This window comes from Hyla sarda, chromosome 1, assembly GCF_029499605.1.
Source record: "Hyla sarda isolate aHylSar1 chromosome 1, aHylSar1.hap1, whole genome shotgun sequence".
NCBI lineage: Eukaryota > Metazoa > Chordata > Amphibia > Anura > Hylidae > Hyla > Hyla sarda.
The window spans coordinates 560,947,622-560,965,288 of record NC_079189.1 but is presented as its reverse complement, the minus strand read 5'-3'; the positions used below and the strand labels follow the sequence as shown (position 1 = coordinate 560,965,288).

At 41.9% G+C, this 17,667-nt stretch overlaps 1 protein-coding gene across 17 annotated transcripts in view; it reads left to right on the top strand.

Annotated features, from left to right (window-relative positions):
• CELF4 (CUGBP Elav-like family member 4) overlaps positions 1-17,667 on the top strand; it is a 1,140,249-nt gene that overhangs the window by 1,048,055 nt on the left and 74,527 nt on the right. For all 17 annotated transcript variants that reach the window (XR_008848282.1, XM_056542932.1, XM_056542937.1 and 14 more), the window contains exon 10: positions 7,613-7,693. Coding sequence is in view for 16 of the 17 variants with exons in the window: in XM_056542932.1 (XP_056398907.1) it covers positions 7,613-7,693 (81 nt within the window). In the remaining variant the exon portion in view is untranslated. The remainder of the gene's footprint in view (positions 1-7,612; positions 7,694-17,667) is intronic.

Genomic DNA, 17,667 nt, shown 5'->3' with positions numbered 1-17,667 from the left:
ATATATATATTTATCTCCGATACTGACCCATTCATGTTGTAGACTTGTAATGCATGCTGATGAATGTACATACCGTCGTACATATGATGATAACCGTCTGAACTAGAAACCAATGTAGAAAAACTACAACTCCCAGCCTTTGGCTGTCCGGGCACGCTAGCAGTTGTAGTTTTGCTACAGCTGGAAGCACACTGCTTGGGATAAACTGGTCTTATATATCAACATTATTTGTTACTTTACTACCTTTCTGTGGTCTTTCATGTTTTCCTTCTGTTTTTGATGCAAAATGTCTGCTTTGTCATCTCCTTTAGCCCATTGTCTGGTGTACATCCTGTTATGGACTTCCTGTTACTATGTACACTTTAGCATGGAATTTAGCCAACTATATGAAAAGATTTATTATCAAATAGTTTAATGGGAGAGAGATAGTTGACTGAATGTACACAGGGACAGTAAGTTCCTTACAGGATGTATGCCAGACAGAAAGTCTGTTACAGTATGTAATAAAGACAGGAAATTGGGCTAATGAAGACTGCAGAGCAGACAGTTTGCATCAGAGGGAAAGATCACGGGAAGGTAACAAAATTCCGTTCTGGTGAACATCCTGTAATGGACTTCCTGTCTGGTGTACATCCTGTAATGGACTTCCTGTCTGGTGAACATCCTTTAACAGACTTCCTGTTCCTGTGTACACTTTATCCATAAATTCAGCCAACTCACAATATGGAAAGAGATATAATCAAAAGGTGCAGAGTGAGTTGGCTCAATTTCCAGCTAGATTGTACACAGGAACAGGAGGTCCATTATAGGATATATGTCAGACAGGAAGTCTTTTACAAGATGTATTCCAGACAGGAAGTTGGGCTAATAAGAACAACAGAGTAGACAGTTTGCATTAGTAACAGAAGGAAAGATCACGGGAAGTTAATAAAATTCCTGTCTGGTGTACATCCTGTAATGGACTTCCTGTCTGGTGTACATCCTGTAATGGACTTCCTGTCTGGTGTACATCCTGTAATGGACTTCCTGTCTGGTGTACATCCTGTAATGGACTTCCTTTCTGGTGTACATCCTGTAATGTATTTTCTGTTCCTGTGTACACTTTAACCAGGGATTCAGCCCAGGGCCAGATTAAGGATGCCTGGAAGATGGAGCACTTCATTATGTTGCCCCCCACCCCGACAGTTCCCCCACATTATGTGCAGTATAGTTCCCTCACATTTGGTGCCGTATAGTTCCACACATTAGGAGCAGTATAGTTCCCCCACATTAGGTGCAGTATAGTTCCCCCACATTAGGTGCAGTATAGTTCCCCCACATTAGGTGCAGTATAGTTCCCCCACATTAGGTGCAGTATTGTTCCCCACATTAGGTGCAGTATAGTCCCCCCACATTAGGTGCAGTATAGTCCCCCCACATTAGGTGCAGTATAGTCCCCCCACATTAGGTGCAGTATAGTCCCCCCACATTAGGTGCAATATAGTTCCCCACATTAGGTTGGCAGTATAGTTCCCCACATTAGGTGCAGTATAGTTCCCCACATTAGGTGCAGTATAGTTCCTCACATTAGGTGCAGTATAGTTCCCCACATTAGGTGCAGTATAGTCCCCCCACATTAGGTTAAGTATAGTTCCCCCACATTAGGTGCAGTACAGTTCCCCTACATTAGGTGCAGTAGAGTTGCCCACATTAGGTGCAGTATAGTCCCCCCACATTAGGTGCAGTATAGTTCCCCACATTAGGTGCAGTACAGTTCCCCCACATTAGGTGCAGTATAGTTCCTTACATTAGGTGCAATATAGTTCCCCACATTAGGTTGCAGTATAGTTCCCCACATTAGGTGCAGTATAGTTCCCCACATTAGGTGCAGTATAGTTCCCCCCATATTAGGTGCAGTATAGTCCCCCCACATTAGGTGCAGTACAGTTCCCCCACATTAGGTGCAGTATAGTTCCCCACATTAGGAGCAGTATAGTTCCCCCACATTAGGTGCAGTACAGTTCCCCCACATTAGGTGCAGTATAGTTCCCCACATTAGGAGCAGTATAGTTCCCCCACATTAGGTGCAGTACAGTTTCTTACATTAGGTGCAATATAGTTCCCCACATTAGGTTGGCAGTATAGTTCCCCACATTAGGTGCAGTATAGTTCCCCACATTAGGTGCAGTATAGTTCCCCCCATATTAGGTGCAGTATAGTCCCCCCACATTAGGTGCAGTACAGTTCCCCCACATTAGGTGCAGTATAGTTCCCCACATTAGGAGCAGTATAGTTCCCCCACATTAGGTGCAGTACAGTTCCCCCACATTAGGTGCAGTATAGTTCCCCACATTAGGAGCAGTATAGTTCCCCCACATTAGGTGCAGTACAGTTTCCCCACATTAGGTGCAGTACAGTTCCCCCACATTAGGTGCAGTATAGTTCCCCACATTAGGTTCAATATAGTTCCCCACATTAGGTTGGCAGTATAGTTCCCCACATTAGGTGCAGTATAGTACCCCACATTAGGTTGGCAGTATAGTTCCCCACATTAGGTGCAGTACAGTTCCCCCACAGACATACAGCCTTCAGCCATATACAGTGTATGGCTGGAGGCTGTATGTCTGTGTACTGCCCCACTTCAGTGTTCCGTCCACCGCCCCTCTGGTCCGGGGACCCCGGGGAGCTGGGTCATGATCTACTGCTATGGCCTATGGGCCATAGTAGTAGGTCCCGGGAGCGGAGGTCGGAACACTGAAGATGATTTGCCACTGGTAACTTACCATGCGCGCGCGTCCTCCTCGATGCTCCACTCTGCTTTTCTCCTATGGACGGGATGTCAGTGACATCCCTGCGTGCGCTACCTCCTGGCGGCCCCTGCGTTTTTAAAGTTAACGCGGGGGCCGCCGCAGAGAGGTAACCACCGGGACCTCCTTGTGTCCTGAAAAGATTTTTCGGGACAAAGGAATGTCCCGAGTGTGACGGGGTCCCCCTGCAGCCACGGGGCCCGTAGCAGGTGCTCCATAGCGCCAATGATGATCCGGCCCTGATTCAGCCAACTCACTATATGAAAATAATTATATTCTAAGGGTATAGCCAGTGGGAGATAAAGTTGAATTAGGAAGTTCCTTTCAGGTTGTATGCCAGACAGGAAGTTGGGCATGAAGACAACAGGGCAGACATTTTTGCATCAGTAGCAGAAGGAAAGATCACAGGAAGGTGATAAAATAATGTTATTTACCATTATACATTTATTGGCAGTTAAAAATAGATTTCATTGTCAGACAACCCTTTCAGAACTGTAAAACACACAAAATGACTGAATTATCAATGTGCCATAGACCAATATTGTCTGTTTTTTCAATAGTAACCAATCAGAGCTTTCATTTTACCAAAGCTTGTTAAGATATGAAAGCTGAGCTGTGATTGGTTGTTATGGGCAAAAGCATGCAGTTTAGGTTACAGGCAGATTGGCAATCTGGGGAACTGGCAAATTGGACAAAGGAACAGATGGAGAGCAATGTGAAGTTGGGGAAAACTGATCTAAAGCCCTAAAATATCCCTCATATTGTTGTTTTGTATCTGCTTGTCACCATTTACTGTGCCTATAGATATGATATATAGTCCTGTATCTGTATATGAGATGAATGTTTTATGTGTTACACTTTTAGCTCATCTGATGAGAAAACAAAAACATTCTTCTACTTATAATTATTGTCTTCTTACCGTTACATGAGACACAGTCATGTGATATAGGGTGAATAAGTTCAAAGGGTTGTGGGTCAACATCTGGGCCCCAAAACTTTACAGACTGACTATGGTCACACTAGAATTATGCATGCACATTTTTGCATCCGTATCACAGCCACATTTGTCCTAGGCTAGTGCAGGGGTTTACCGATCTTTTTCTTCTGAATGTCTACATATGATGCCTGGGCCTCAAGATTTGTGATGGAAATCTGTGCAAAAATTTAAAAGGAAGCATGTTTGAATCCAGCACACTTGAATGGGACAAATCTTCTTCACCTTTTATTGGTTGGGCTTAAAATGGTCAAAATAACCATGAAGAAAAGTAGCAGACAGCATAAATAGCAGTAGATTGATGGGTTTCTGATCTTAAAAGTGTATTCGGGGATATAAAAATTGTCTTTTAAACTGCCGGCAGTAAAAAAAATAAAGGGATGCATACCTGCCGCTGATCCCCTGGTTCCACAGCAACCGGCTATGGCCTCCGTTGCGATCCTCTTCCTGGTTGCCGGTGGTCGGTGAGTCATACTGCACTCAGTCAATCACCGGCCGCAGCGAAGTCCCGCCTCGGCCGGTGATAGGCTGAGCGGCAGTGTGACGTTTTCAGTCCCGGCACCAGGAAGAAAACCAGTGCCTGGGCCGAAAAAGTCACACTGACGCTCAGCCTAAGTGCAATATGACTCACCAACCACCGGCAACCAGGAAGAGGATCGCAGCGGAGCCGGAGCGGGTTACCGGAGGCACGGGGGAGTGGGGGCAGGTATGTATCCCTTTATTTTTTTACTGCTGGCAGTCTGAAAGGCATTTTTTACATCCCGGAATATTCCTTTAACAACCCTTAATCATAATCTAGATTATGATTAAAGGTCATTAAGACCAAAAACCAGTCAATCTGCTGCTGTTCTTGTTCATGTTGTCTGCTGCCTGTGTCCACAGTGTATTATTATTTTAACCCATACCAATAAAAGGAAAATAAGTTTTATCTCATTCATGTGTGCTGCATTCAAACTTGTTTGCTATTTCATTTGGGGCTTTGGATTCCGGGCACCTTGGATGGAAATTAAATTATGACTATGGGTCATTAAGACCAGAAACCTGTCAATCTATTGCTATTTTTGTTAATGTTGTCTGCAGCAGACAACATGAACACGATTAGCAGTAGATTGGTGGGTTTTGGTTTTAATGACCCTTAGTCATAATCTTGATTATGATTAAGGGTTGTTAAAATCACAAACCTGTTAATCTACCGCATGGGGTGCGCCCTCCTCACATGCTAGGCCAACTTGTGATACCTAAAGTTACAAAAGTATAGGCCAGCTTATAGTTAATGCCTATTTCTGCACTGGGCACAACGGCAGCCATGGACCCGCTGGATTTACTAAGAAGCGTCTGCCCAGAGAAATTAACATACCAAAGCGCTGCACATAGTAAATCTTCCCCATAATCTACAGCAATGCTCCTCCCAGACAAGAAAAGACTTTAAATTATGGTCGTACATGAGACATCATATAAACTGAATCTAAAATCATACAAATATTATATTAATATATTTGAATTCTGCAATTTTCCCATTTTTGTCTCTTTCATCCTACAAGAGGGTCAGTCATGTAAAATGATGCAATAAGTAGAAACCAGCTGTTTTACATAATTTGTGTAACTCCTTCCAACTTCAATGGAAAATATGTAAACAGTATAGCTCAGGGTGCTACAGTGTGTACACAACTCTCATTTAAGCTCAGAGTGCCACACTGTGTACGCAACTCTTATTAAAGTTCAGGGTGCTACACTGTGTACGCAACTCTCATTAATGCTCAGAGCGCTACATGGTCTACACAACTCTCATTAAAGCTTAGGGTGCTATACTGTGTACACAACTCTCATTAAAGCTTAGAGTGCTACACTGTGTACTCAACTATAATTAAAGCTCAGTGCACTCCACTGTGTAAGCAACTCTTATTTAAGATCAGGATGCTACACTGTGTATGCAACTCTCATTAAAGCTCAGGGAGCTACACTGTGTATAAACTCTCATTAAAGCTCAGGGGGCTACACTGTGTATAAACCTCTCATTTAAGCTCAGGGTATCATACAACTCTCATGAAAGCTCAGAGTCCTACACTGTGTACTCAACACATTAAAGCTCACAGTGCTATACTGCATACGCAACTCATATTAAAGCTCAGGGTGCTACACTGTGTACACAACGCTTATTAATGCTCAGGGCGCTACACAGTATACACAACTCTCCTTATAGCTCAGGGTGCTATACTGTATACACAACTTAATAAAGTACAGGGCACTACACTGTGTACTCTTGGTATATGCAACTCTTTTTTAAAATTCGGGTGCCACACTGTGTACCAAATTTCATTTAAGCTCAGGGTGCTACACTGCGAACTCAACTCTTATTTAAGCTCAGAGTGCTACACTGTGTACACAAATCTCAATAAGGGTATGTTCACGCTACGGATATGTAGCTGAATCTCGGCTCGCAGAAATGAAAAATTGCAATGTGAACGGTTCTCGCGGAAGACCCATTCACACTGATGCTAACGTTCACTGTGCGGATTTCCGCTCACGGAATTCTGCGGGAATTCTGCAGTGTGAACGTACCCTAAAGCTCAGAGTGCTACTCAATTCATTAAAGTCAGAGGGAGTTACAATTGCATCCATAGCCGGCTGATTTTGGCGATGGGAGTTGTAGTTTAACATCAACTGGAGACCTGTAGCGCAATCTTTTGACTTCGACGTCCCTAATCTTGCCCAGAGTGGACAAAGCCTTTAAGTTTTAGGGGAGTGTTACATGCATTCGTCAATACAAGAGCCAACTTTGCATAAGATGATTTTGCAATGCTATAGTCACTGGTAGCACAGAGTGACTTTCCCAACCAGCGAACCTACATCTGATGCAAAACTACAACTCCCAGCATGCCCGGACAGCCAGCGGCTGTCCGGGAATGCTGGGAGTTGTAGTTTTGCAACAACTGGAGGTATACTGGTTGGGAAACACTGCTTTGTACAATGAAAGTGTTAAATAAAATTTTTTTGTTAACTAAACTAGGTTTTTGTTAACTAAACTAGAATCACTATAAAACAGCATTCAGAGTTTTACCACCCCCTGGCATCCCATGCCCACCTGTGCCCCACATATCCCTATGCTATGTCATAGTAAAAGGGCATGAAGCTGTTTCCCAGCCGAAAGAGCTGCGTTAGATCTGAACAGCAGAGGGCAGCAGAGCTAATGCAATTTTCTGCACAGGAATTACAGATCATGGATCCAAATTCACAAATAATTGTATCAGAAAACAAAGGGTAGCCACGCGCCACCATGCAAAAATTGCCATTTAGACCTTTACCGAGCAATGATTATAATGTCACCGTGCATAATCTTTTCTCGCGGTCTCACGGCGTTCTTAGGAATCAAGCAGATTGGATTTTTGCAAAACCTTGATGAGCGTGGAATGGCACATGAATATAGCAATTTGTATCCATTATTTCTTAGTACACAGACCTTAAATATACATTATTACCTTACTCGCTATGTCAGCTCTGGGGGAGAACATACTTTACCATTTACTTTTCAGAGCACTTTCTTTCGGTACAATATAATTGGCACATAGGTGAACCGGAAAAAGAAAAAAGCAAAAAAAAAAACAATGTAATATATAGAATGAGAAGTGTCAGATGACACAACACCCAGCTGCTGAATAGGAGATTTTTTTTAGTATTGCCTTTGGCAGTGCAACATGTTCCGCAATTTCGTGCGACGTGCTGTAACCTACTATTTTACGCCATTGGGCCGGGAAGTCTGGTAACGTTTTAGACCTTTTTTGGGCATGTATAAAAAGAGTCTTGCTGACTTCTCTTTTCTTCTTTCCCCCAATAGCTGCTTATCCTGCTGCCTATGGACAGATCAGTCAAGCTTTTCCCCAGCCACCTCCAATGATCCCACAGCAACAGAGAGAAGGTGAGTCCCCCTGCCAGCCTTAAATGGGCACTCTCATTAAAACAAATTTTTGCTATTGCACTCCTTATGGTAAATAAAAAGCTTTCTAATGTACTTTGTTTTAAAAAAAAAATATGTTTTCTATGTTTTATTTGTGTTTAAAAAAAAAGCTGCCACTAGGTGTCTCCCTACTTGACCAGAGCACATTTCTCCACATCTCTTGCACAGACTTTGGACTCCTGCTGGCCTGGCAGAAGTCCAAAATCAGGAAATGCAGTCTGGAGTGCTGAGGGGGGGGGGGTGTGCAGCCTTTGCCAATCATAGCTCATCTCATACTGAACAGCTCTGGACTGTGTGTAGCAAAGTAAGGGAGGAAGTTCTTCCCTGTATGGCTTCAGATGATGTCATGCCTGCTGGGGAACGCCCCTTCCCAGTCTTTGAATCTGACTGTGAGACTGAGCAGAAAATACAGAGCAATATCAAGGTAGAAAACTAACAAATAATAAAAATAAAGGCAGGGGGTGGTTTATCATGATGAGGGCAATGAACTGGGAGGATTATAACATTTAACAAGATCATGAGAGATACTTTTTAAGTGCCCCCTGGTCGCTAATAAAGTGTCTCTTGTATACTTGAATTAAGAAGCATCTGTCTATCAATGAGATGCCCCTAGGAGTTGAACAGGAAAAATGAATCCTAAGGAAATGTTCTCCAACCTGTGGTTCTGCCGCTGTTGCAAAACTACAATAACCAGCATGCCCTAGCATGATGAGGATTGGAGTTTTGCAACCAAGTGGCTGTGGTGGGAATTGTAACCTGTCGTTGGGGGTTTGCTGGCATGTACGGTAATGTATGGAATTTAGATCGTGAGAAATTCATGAAATTTGCAAGAAGGTAAAGTTGGACACACGTGGAGCATGATTTTGTCTCTTCTGGACATTTTGTTGACCATTGATGGTCACAGTCCGCACTGCTGAAATTATGGAATATCTCCAGGTGGAGATACAGTCTACAGCGGGCACAGATGAACGCCAATGCAGTCAGGGCAGAATTCCAAATATGTTCATTCTTTTGGTGCATCCTGAATCTTGTATTTCTGCTGTGGAATTTTTTGCGGCATAAATTCCACAGTGTGAACGGTGCTGCAGAATCCCATTGTTTTATCTTCTAAAATGCAGTTTGGAAAGTGGGCAGAAACCGAACACAGTAAGGAACCCCAAAGATGGGATTTTCTAGTACTTCAACTTTAAAAAGTACAACGTATGCACCTGATAATGGATAAGCATTTGATCACGGCAGTCCGACCACTGGGACCCCCGAGATCTACAGAATGGGGAAAGAGAGCTGCGTGTCAGCATCATGCATTCCATGCACTGTCTATGAGAGATACGGAGTGCACAGTACTTATGTATCTCCAGCACTCTCATGGAGAATGCATTAAGTGCATGCTCCATGCGAAGGGAAAGACGGGTCACAGACCTTGTTCTAGGGATTGTGGGGCATCCCAGCAGTTGGACTTCCCATGATCAGATGCTTGTCCCCTATAATGTGTTGATTGGTGATTGAAGGTATTTGAAGTACTGGAGTACCCCTTTAAGCTGGCCACATATTAGACAGCTATTGTCAAAATGCTAGTCTCCTGCCCGATTCTCCCCACCACATATACTTGCACGCTCGGCTCAGCTGAACTTGCATGTGTTTTCAAGTGAGAAAATGAAACAAGGTCAACGCCCAGTGATGCGTGCACCAATATAAAGTTTGTCCGCACCATTCCTTGCAAAAGATCCAACAAACAATAATGGAGACTTTATAACAATAGTGTGCATAATACTGAACAATCCAGTGAGACTCATCCTATCACTATGTGGATAGTCCAGGTAGTAGTGTCCAAAAAGCCACAGGGCCTTGGTTCAAACGCTTCAATCCAAAGAACAGAAGGAAGGTTTTCTGGGCAAATTCCTTATTTTTATTGTAAAACTTGTCACAAAAAACAAGCGTGGCATCTTGTATGTGCGTCACAAGTTATACTGACACGTTTCCAACACACAATGCGTTCTTAGTCATAGGACCATGACTAACTTATGACACATATGAAGATGCCATGCTTGTTTTTATGACATTTCTGACATAAAGAAACACTGATTTCAAGGAATTTGCCTGCAAAATATTCCTTCTGTTGTGTGCAAATAACTGTAATTCTCCACCAAAAGAGGTGCAGGAACATTGTGGAATCCCATAGAGCAGTACAGGAAGCCACGTTGTGTTTTGTACCTGGCGATATACGTATAAATACTTGTTTTTATTATCCATGAATGCTCATAGACAATACATCCCTGAATAAATTTTCCCTCTGGACAGATGAAAACAATATTGTGACAGCCCGATGTTTATTCTTGGCGTTCTGCTTTGGTCAGCTGCCTATAAATTGTCCCTAACCTGCTAATGACTTGTACAGGACACAGTTTGTTTTGTTCTACATGTGGTAGCCGTGGCATCAATCTCGGAGCAGCGGGGATGAGCTGAAGTTTAATCAATAAGCGCAGGAAGGTGGTAATGGAACTGAGCTCAGGAGAGCGGTGCAGGCGGATGAGGCTGGACTGGAGACACCTGATTGCTGCTGAGCCTGATATACAGTTTAGGCTCATCCACAGCTATTCTTAAATATATATATAAAAAAAACACTAAGTTTTTATGCTTTTTTAAACTATTTAAGAAAGTTTAGGAACATTCTACAGCTTTATTGTATTGCCCAAGTCACATGAGGATAGAAAGCATTTTCCTTGTCTCCAAATAAAAAGTGCATAAAATAACTATTATTTGATTTAACTTTCAAAAATAACAAGTAAAAAAAAAAATATTCAAGTGTAAGAAAAATTAGAACTGGAGATGAGCAAATGCTCATGGTGGCAGAAAAAAATATAAAAAAATAAATAAAAATACTTACCCGCTGCCGATTCCTGGCCGGTGCCATTCCAAGTCCTGCTGCTCAGAGGTTCCTGCTCTCTGTACGAACACATAGGACAGTGGTCTCTAAACTGTGGACCTTCAGATGTTGTAAAACTACAACTTCAAGTTAACCAATATGGAGTCATGGTGGTCGAATGAGTAGTTCCTGAGATGGTAGATTACCTGAGAGGACTTTCTATGGGGAACTAATTATACTAGCCCCTTCTTTATATCTACTGGGACTCAAGGTGTACCATCAAAATGGGTAACTTTACTCAATTTCATCACAATGTGGAGGCACATAGCTTGAACAGTTTCAACTAAAGTACTTGTAGATGGTAAATGGCCTTGAAAAAGTTAATCAGTGTGGAGTCAAAGTGCTCGGATTAGTAGTTCATTGGATGGTAGATTTCCTGAGAGGACTTGAAGTAATATTGCAGGTTGGCTCCCAGGAGCTAAACAGATGATCTGGCCCAACCGGAGTCCCACCAAGGCACAGACCCTCGGACTTGAAGTGTAGTAGAATAGATGTCCATACACAGGATGTCTTAGGGAAGGCAGCATGGCAGCCAGACCAGGTTGCACATGATCCTGGAAGTTCTTGGCAACTATCTCTAACTTTATCATTTAGATGTGAGGAACCAACCCCAGGCCGTGATCTCCAAAGTGTAGATCTTTAGCTGTTGCAAAACTTCCAGCATGCCCAGACAGCCAACGGTAGACTCCATGTGTACAGAGAACAGGTAGACCTGAGGAAGAAGGTTGCAATACCTTCTAAACACATATTGCGCCCTGTTTTATGCATAATAACCTGCTATTAGAACATGGTGTCTGTGATACGGGGGGGGGGGGGGGTATTTATCATTCCCTGCACCAGTGCCAGGAAAATTGAACATTCTTTTGCGCAAACTCTCAAAAAACTCCCACTCCCATAAAATTGTGCAACAGTGGAGGTTGGCCACCCATACGACCACCTATAGCCACCTATATGAGTCCTGCTGAAATCAGCGGGTTCGGCAGACAATCAGCTACTGTGTATAGTTAGCTGTAAAACTCGAAGGAGCCATTTTTCTTTTATGTTATACTGTCTATGGTTTGTTTGAAATCATACTTTAAGTAGGGGATACATTCAACAACAACTCTCTTATGCCCCGCATTCACCCTATTGTATCTTGGGTTTCATCTCGCTATTACGGCATGGCTGCACAGTAATGCAGGACTGCCGTACCTCACCCTCATCTCTGAAGCACCTGCCCAGGTGCGAGAGTATATAGCCTGACCCAGTGGCCGTCAGTAGACACAGGCATAGTGTTCACGTCACCTCTGTCAACAGAAAGTCAGGACGCCACTCTACATGTAAGATGACCAACTGTAGGGCCAAAATCGGTGGGTTCAACCAACAATAATCTAGTGTGAAGTAGCCATTTCCTTTAGTGTTAGACATCAGAACTCACTCAGACCAATCCAGTAGACTATTGTCAATGGGACCGGCTGACTATGTTATGATTACCGTGGCCTCCTGACTGTTCCCTTATGAATTGAGTCTGGAGGCCACCATAAACATTAAGATACCAAAAGAAAAAATTCCCACACAGTAGGTCCTACGCCACAAGACATAGATTAAATTCATAAAGAAAAGGCGTCAAACAGGACATAAATATCACAAAGTATACTTTATTAACATGAATCCAAAATGACAAGACATTTAAAATAATTTAAAAGAATACATATATAGTAATAATCATGAATCCAAAAAATGCTGAGAGAGAAACGGGGGCTACGCTTGTCTGCCAGGAAAAAGGGTTAAGTAATTAGTGCACAATAACTATTGACTCCCGTGGGTTAATGAAAGAGACTGCTGCTCATATATTGTGGATTGAGTATTAAGGTCGGATCCAGCAAGTATGCTCGGACCACAGGTAAGTACAGAAAATCATAGAGCAGACAAAGAAACCCCAGGGGATCAATAATGCATAATAGGTAGGGCAAAACCAAGACTGGACAGAGATAACAAAATACTTTACCAAGTGGAGCAAGGAGTACGGCGTTACAGCCCCCCGCCACCCAACGTTTCACCAATGAAGGCTAGATATCTGCTCCTACCAGTTATATTGGCAGGATAGGTTGACAATCATGTGATGGAGTGACTTGCCCTAAATCAGGAACCAACTGGCTTATTTTTAGGCCTGAATCTATTACCATTACCATCCAAAATCAACCTAAAAAATTAGGAGCCAATATAAAAAAATTATAGAACAAATGACTGGTACTCAGGTAGATGTTTTTTTAAAATCTATTTAGGCTCCTATATTTAACCTATATGTTACGTGGACAAAGAAGAAGCCTCTAAGTAAGCAAGTGCAAGTCATGTGTTCCAATAGTGTGCAAAATACTGTAGTTCTCCACCAAAAGTGGTGCAGAAACATTGAAGCACTGGCCGAGGTGTGAGGGTATGTAGCTTGGCCCAGCAGCCATCAGAGAATCAGAGTTATAACTTGTAGCTTTTGGGCCCCAATGCAAAATCTGTAACCAGGTCCCACATTCCATTTAAAATACTGGTGTTTTCTAAGGTGCAGAAATGTCTTCGGGCCCCCTTGGGGCAACTGCTACCTCTACACCCACTACAGTTACACCTCTGACTGAGATAGCAGAAAGCCTGTCTGATGGATTTTTCTTGTTTTTTTCTGAGCACAATAGTAGAAAATTTTTAATGAAGACAATTTGCAATGTTGAGGTTGGTCTTGACTATGTGTGGCGCCCAACACCTGGAAATGGGGCTGGCTGTCTGTATTGGCTTTAGTGTCGGGTCCTCTTTAATTCCATAATATTCCATTACCTGAACTCGGCATGACATTATATACAAGAGGAATTTGGATCCAAAGTCTGTTTACAAATGAACCTCCACTTTATTATGGGCCATTATTTCTACTTGTTACACTTTTATGTAACAAGGCATCCATCATTAAGATGTAAGCACCTAAATGTCACCGCTATTTCGCTGTACCGGGGATGGCGGCATTAACGATGCAATCTTCATTTTATCACTTCCACATTAAACATGAATTGATTTTATTTCTTCATATATCTGTTTTGGTCACATTAGCAAACTCCCGAAAAGATGTAATTAGCTGCGGAACATAAGTAAATGCTTAGCGGGGCTTTACTTGCGTCTCATTGCGGTAAGAAAACCAATGGTGTAGTTCTTACCACCCCCACCCCCCATTGTCTTTCGGCCTACTGGGTCACAGGTTTTCATGATCTACTTTACATTGAGTTTTCAATTCTTCCTGTTGGCTTGGGTTTCCAATAGGCATTCTGAATTCCTTCATAAATATATAACAGTTCCAACACCAATACTTGTAGATGGCCGTGAAGAAGTTAAAGGGGTACTCCACTGCTCAGCGTTCGGAACAAAATGCTTAGAACACTTAGAGCCAGAATCGTGAACTCATGACGTCCCGCCCCGCCCCCTCAATGCAAGTGTATGGGAGGGGGCATGGTGGCTGCCACGCCCTCTCCCATACACTTGCATTGAGGGGGCCGCGGGGTGACATCACAAGGGGTGTTGCCATGACGTCACAAGCTAATGACTCCGGCTCACATTTTGTTCTGAACGCTGAGCAGCAGAGTACCCCTTTAACCAATTTTAAAGAAAAATGTGTTTTCCACCGGAGTACCCCTTTAACCAGTGGGGAGTCAAGGTGGTTGAATGAGTAGTTCCTGAGATGGTAGATTCCCTGAGAGGACTTTTTATGGGGAACTAACTATAGTATATCTACTGGGACTCAATGTGTACCATCAAAATGGGTAACTTTACTCCTTAGAGGACTTAAAGAAATACTGCAGGTATATGCTGGAATGGGAGATTCTAATCATAGATGTGCAGCTGACAAATCTGCAGCAGCTGCTTGATGTCATCATGTCCATATGGAGGAACTGTGTGATGTCATCATGTCTATATGGAGGAACTGTGTGATGTCATCATGTCTATATGGAGGAACTGTGTGATGTCATCATGTCCATATGGAGGAACTGTGTGATGTCTTCATGTCCATATGGAGGAACTGTGTGATGTCATAATGTCTATATGGAGGAACTGTGTGATGTCATCATGTCTATATGGAGGAACTGTGTGATGTCATCATGTCCATATGGAGGAACTGTGTGATGTCTTCATGTCCATATGGAGGAACTGTGTGATGTCATCATGTCTATATGGAGGGACTGTGTAATGTCATCATGTCCATATGGAGTAACTGTGTGATGTCATCATGTCCATATGGAGGAACTGTGTGATGTCATCATGTCTATATGGAGGGACTGTGTAATGTCATCATGTCCATATGGAGTAACTGTGTGATGTCATCATGTCCATATGGAGTAACTGTGTGATGTCATCATGTCCATATGGAGGAACTGTGTAATGTCATCATGTCCATATGGAGGAACTGTGTGATGTCATCATGTCCATATGGAGTAACTGTGTGATGTCATCATGTCCATATGGAGGAACTGTGTTATGTCATCATGTCTATATGGAGGGACTGTGTAATGTCATCATGTCCATATGGAGCAAAATCTCTGATTAATGTTTTCAGCACCTTGTAGAAAGTATTCCACCAAGAATGAAGACCAAAGGGGGTCCGACCCGCTACTGGCAAGGTTTACCTACCAGTCTAAATGACCTAAGTCCATGCATTGAACCAAATGGTTCCTTTTCCAATAGAAAATGGACAGAAGGTATTGACTACTGTGAGATGGGAGTACCTGTAGAGTATTTGATTCCGAGTTCCGCTGCTTTCATGGGTCAGTAGAAAGGCTGGTGTGAGAGTGTTTCCCAACCAGGGTCCTTCCAGCTGTTGCAAAACTAGAACTCCCTGTAGGCCTACTGGGAATTGTAGTTTTGGAAAAGCTGTAAGCACCCCTGATTGAGAAACATTGCCCTAATTCATAGACATTTGCCTGTCCCACCTTTCCTGTTTTTCCAGGTGAAGCCTTCTTTCTTTTCCAAATAATTTTGAAGCTGTACCAAGAATCAGCCCCCCCCCCCAATAAAGAGTTAAACTAAAATGGCCTCCATCCATTATGATCTGCGGCACACTCTCGACTTCAAGTTAAGCTTCTCTGTGACCTCTGAACTTGAGCTTTGTAGGAAATGCGGAGATCAGCTGCACCCTCTTAGCACATTAGAAGGGGGGGGGGGTTTCCAAATATTCATTAAGACTTAATTTTCTCTCAGTAGCGAGAAATGCTCTGAGACCCTAATTGTGTTCACGCTGAGAGTGAAGAATTTTAATGGGCTTTAAATGGGCATCTGTCAGGGCATTGATCCATCTTCTTTCATTTTGCCAGCAAGGTGAGTGAAGTGCGGGCAGGAGAGGTGGGCACAGGCTGAAAACAACCATACCTTTCATGGATTTTTTACAAATGTAGAATTATTTCACTAAATATGCTGATTAGCGTTTTCAGAAGACATGCTCCACCATCAGAAAACCTTATGTTATGGTTCATTATATTCATTATATACCTTCCTGCAATTTTGACAAATTTCCCCAAATTGCTGTTTTTTTTTAATGTATTTACCTGAGACGAACCATTGTGACTTCAGTATGATATACAGACATGTACAGTTTTCACCCCCTTGGACTTTTTACCCATTTTGCTTCTGTTACAAACAGAAATTCAAATAGACTTTTACCGTTTGATCAACAAAATATGCAGAATACTTTAACATTGCAAAATACCTTTTATTATGACTCAAACAATAATGAGAACACAAAAGTAGAGAGCGGTAGGTAGGTTGGTAGGTAGACAGATAGATAGAGTAGATAGCAGCACAACCAAAGATGAATAAAAATAGCAGGGTGCACATAGGTATAGGATTGTGGCAGGTCAATCCAAAGCAATACAAATGGAATAAATGCAACACACCAAACAAAATCCTATGCAATAGTGGTGTATTCCATAGTGTATAAGGTGGGTTACAATGTTTTAGTAGCCTCAAGCTACCTTTCTACCTTTTTCTTGAGAAAAGTAGCGTGAGGCTGCTGAAACATTGTAACCCACGTTATACACTATGGAATACACCACTATTGCATAGGATTTCATTTGGTGTGCCGCATCTATTCCATTTAGATAGATAGATATGAGATAGATAGATATGAGATAGATAGATATGAGATAGATAGATATGAGATAGATAGATAGATAGATATGAGATAGATAGATATGAGATAGATATGAGATAGATAGATAGATATGAGATAGATAGATAGATATGAGATAGATAGATAGATAGATAGATATGAGATAGATAGATATGAGATAGATATGAGATAGATAGATAGATAGATAGATAGATATGAGATAGATAGATAGATAGATGTGAGATAGATAGATATGAGATAGATAGATAGATAGATAGATAGATAGATAGCTATGAGATAGATAGATATGAGATAGATAGATAGATAGAGAATACTGTAGATAGATATGAGATAGATAGATATGAGATAGATAGATAGATATTAGATAGATAGATAGATAGATGTGAGATAGATAGATATGAGATAGATAAATAGATAGATAGTTAGATAGATAGATATAGAAGATAGAAGCAGCACATCCAATAGGATATACTTAGGCGGGTGCACGCAGGTCTAGGATCATGCAATCCCAACTGACATAGTTTAGGATAAATGCAGTCCAAAATAAGTGTAATTTAATCTATGGTGTATCAAAAGGAACAATGTTTCCTTAGCCTCACTGATAGATAGATAGATAGATAGATATGAGATGGATAAATATGAGATAGATATGAGATAGATAGAGAGAAAGATAGATAAATATGAGATAGATAGATAGATATGAGATGGATAAATATGAGATAGATATGAGATAGATAGAGAGAAAGATAGATAAATATGAGATAGATAGATAGATAGATATGAGATAGATAGATATGAGATAGATAGATATGAGATAGATATATATGAGATAGATAGATAGATAGATAGATATGAGATAGATAGATATGAGATAGATAGATA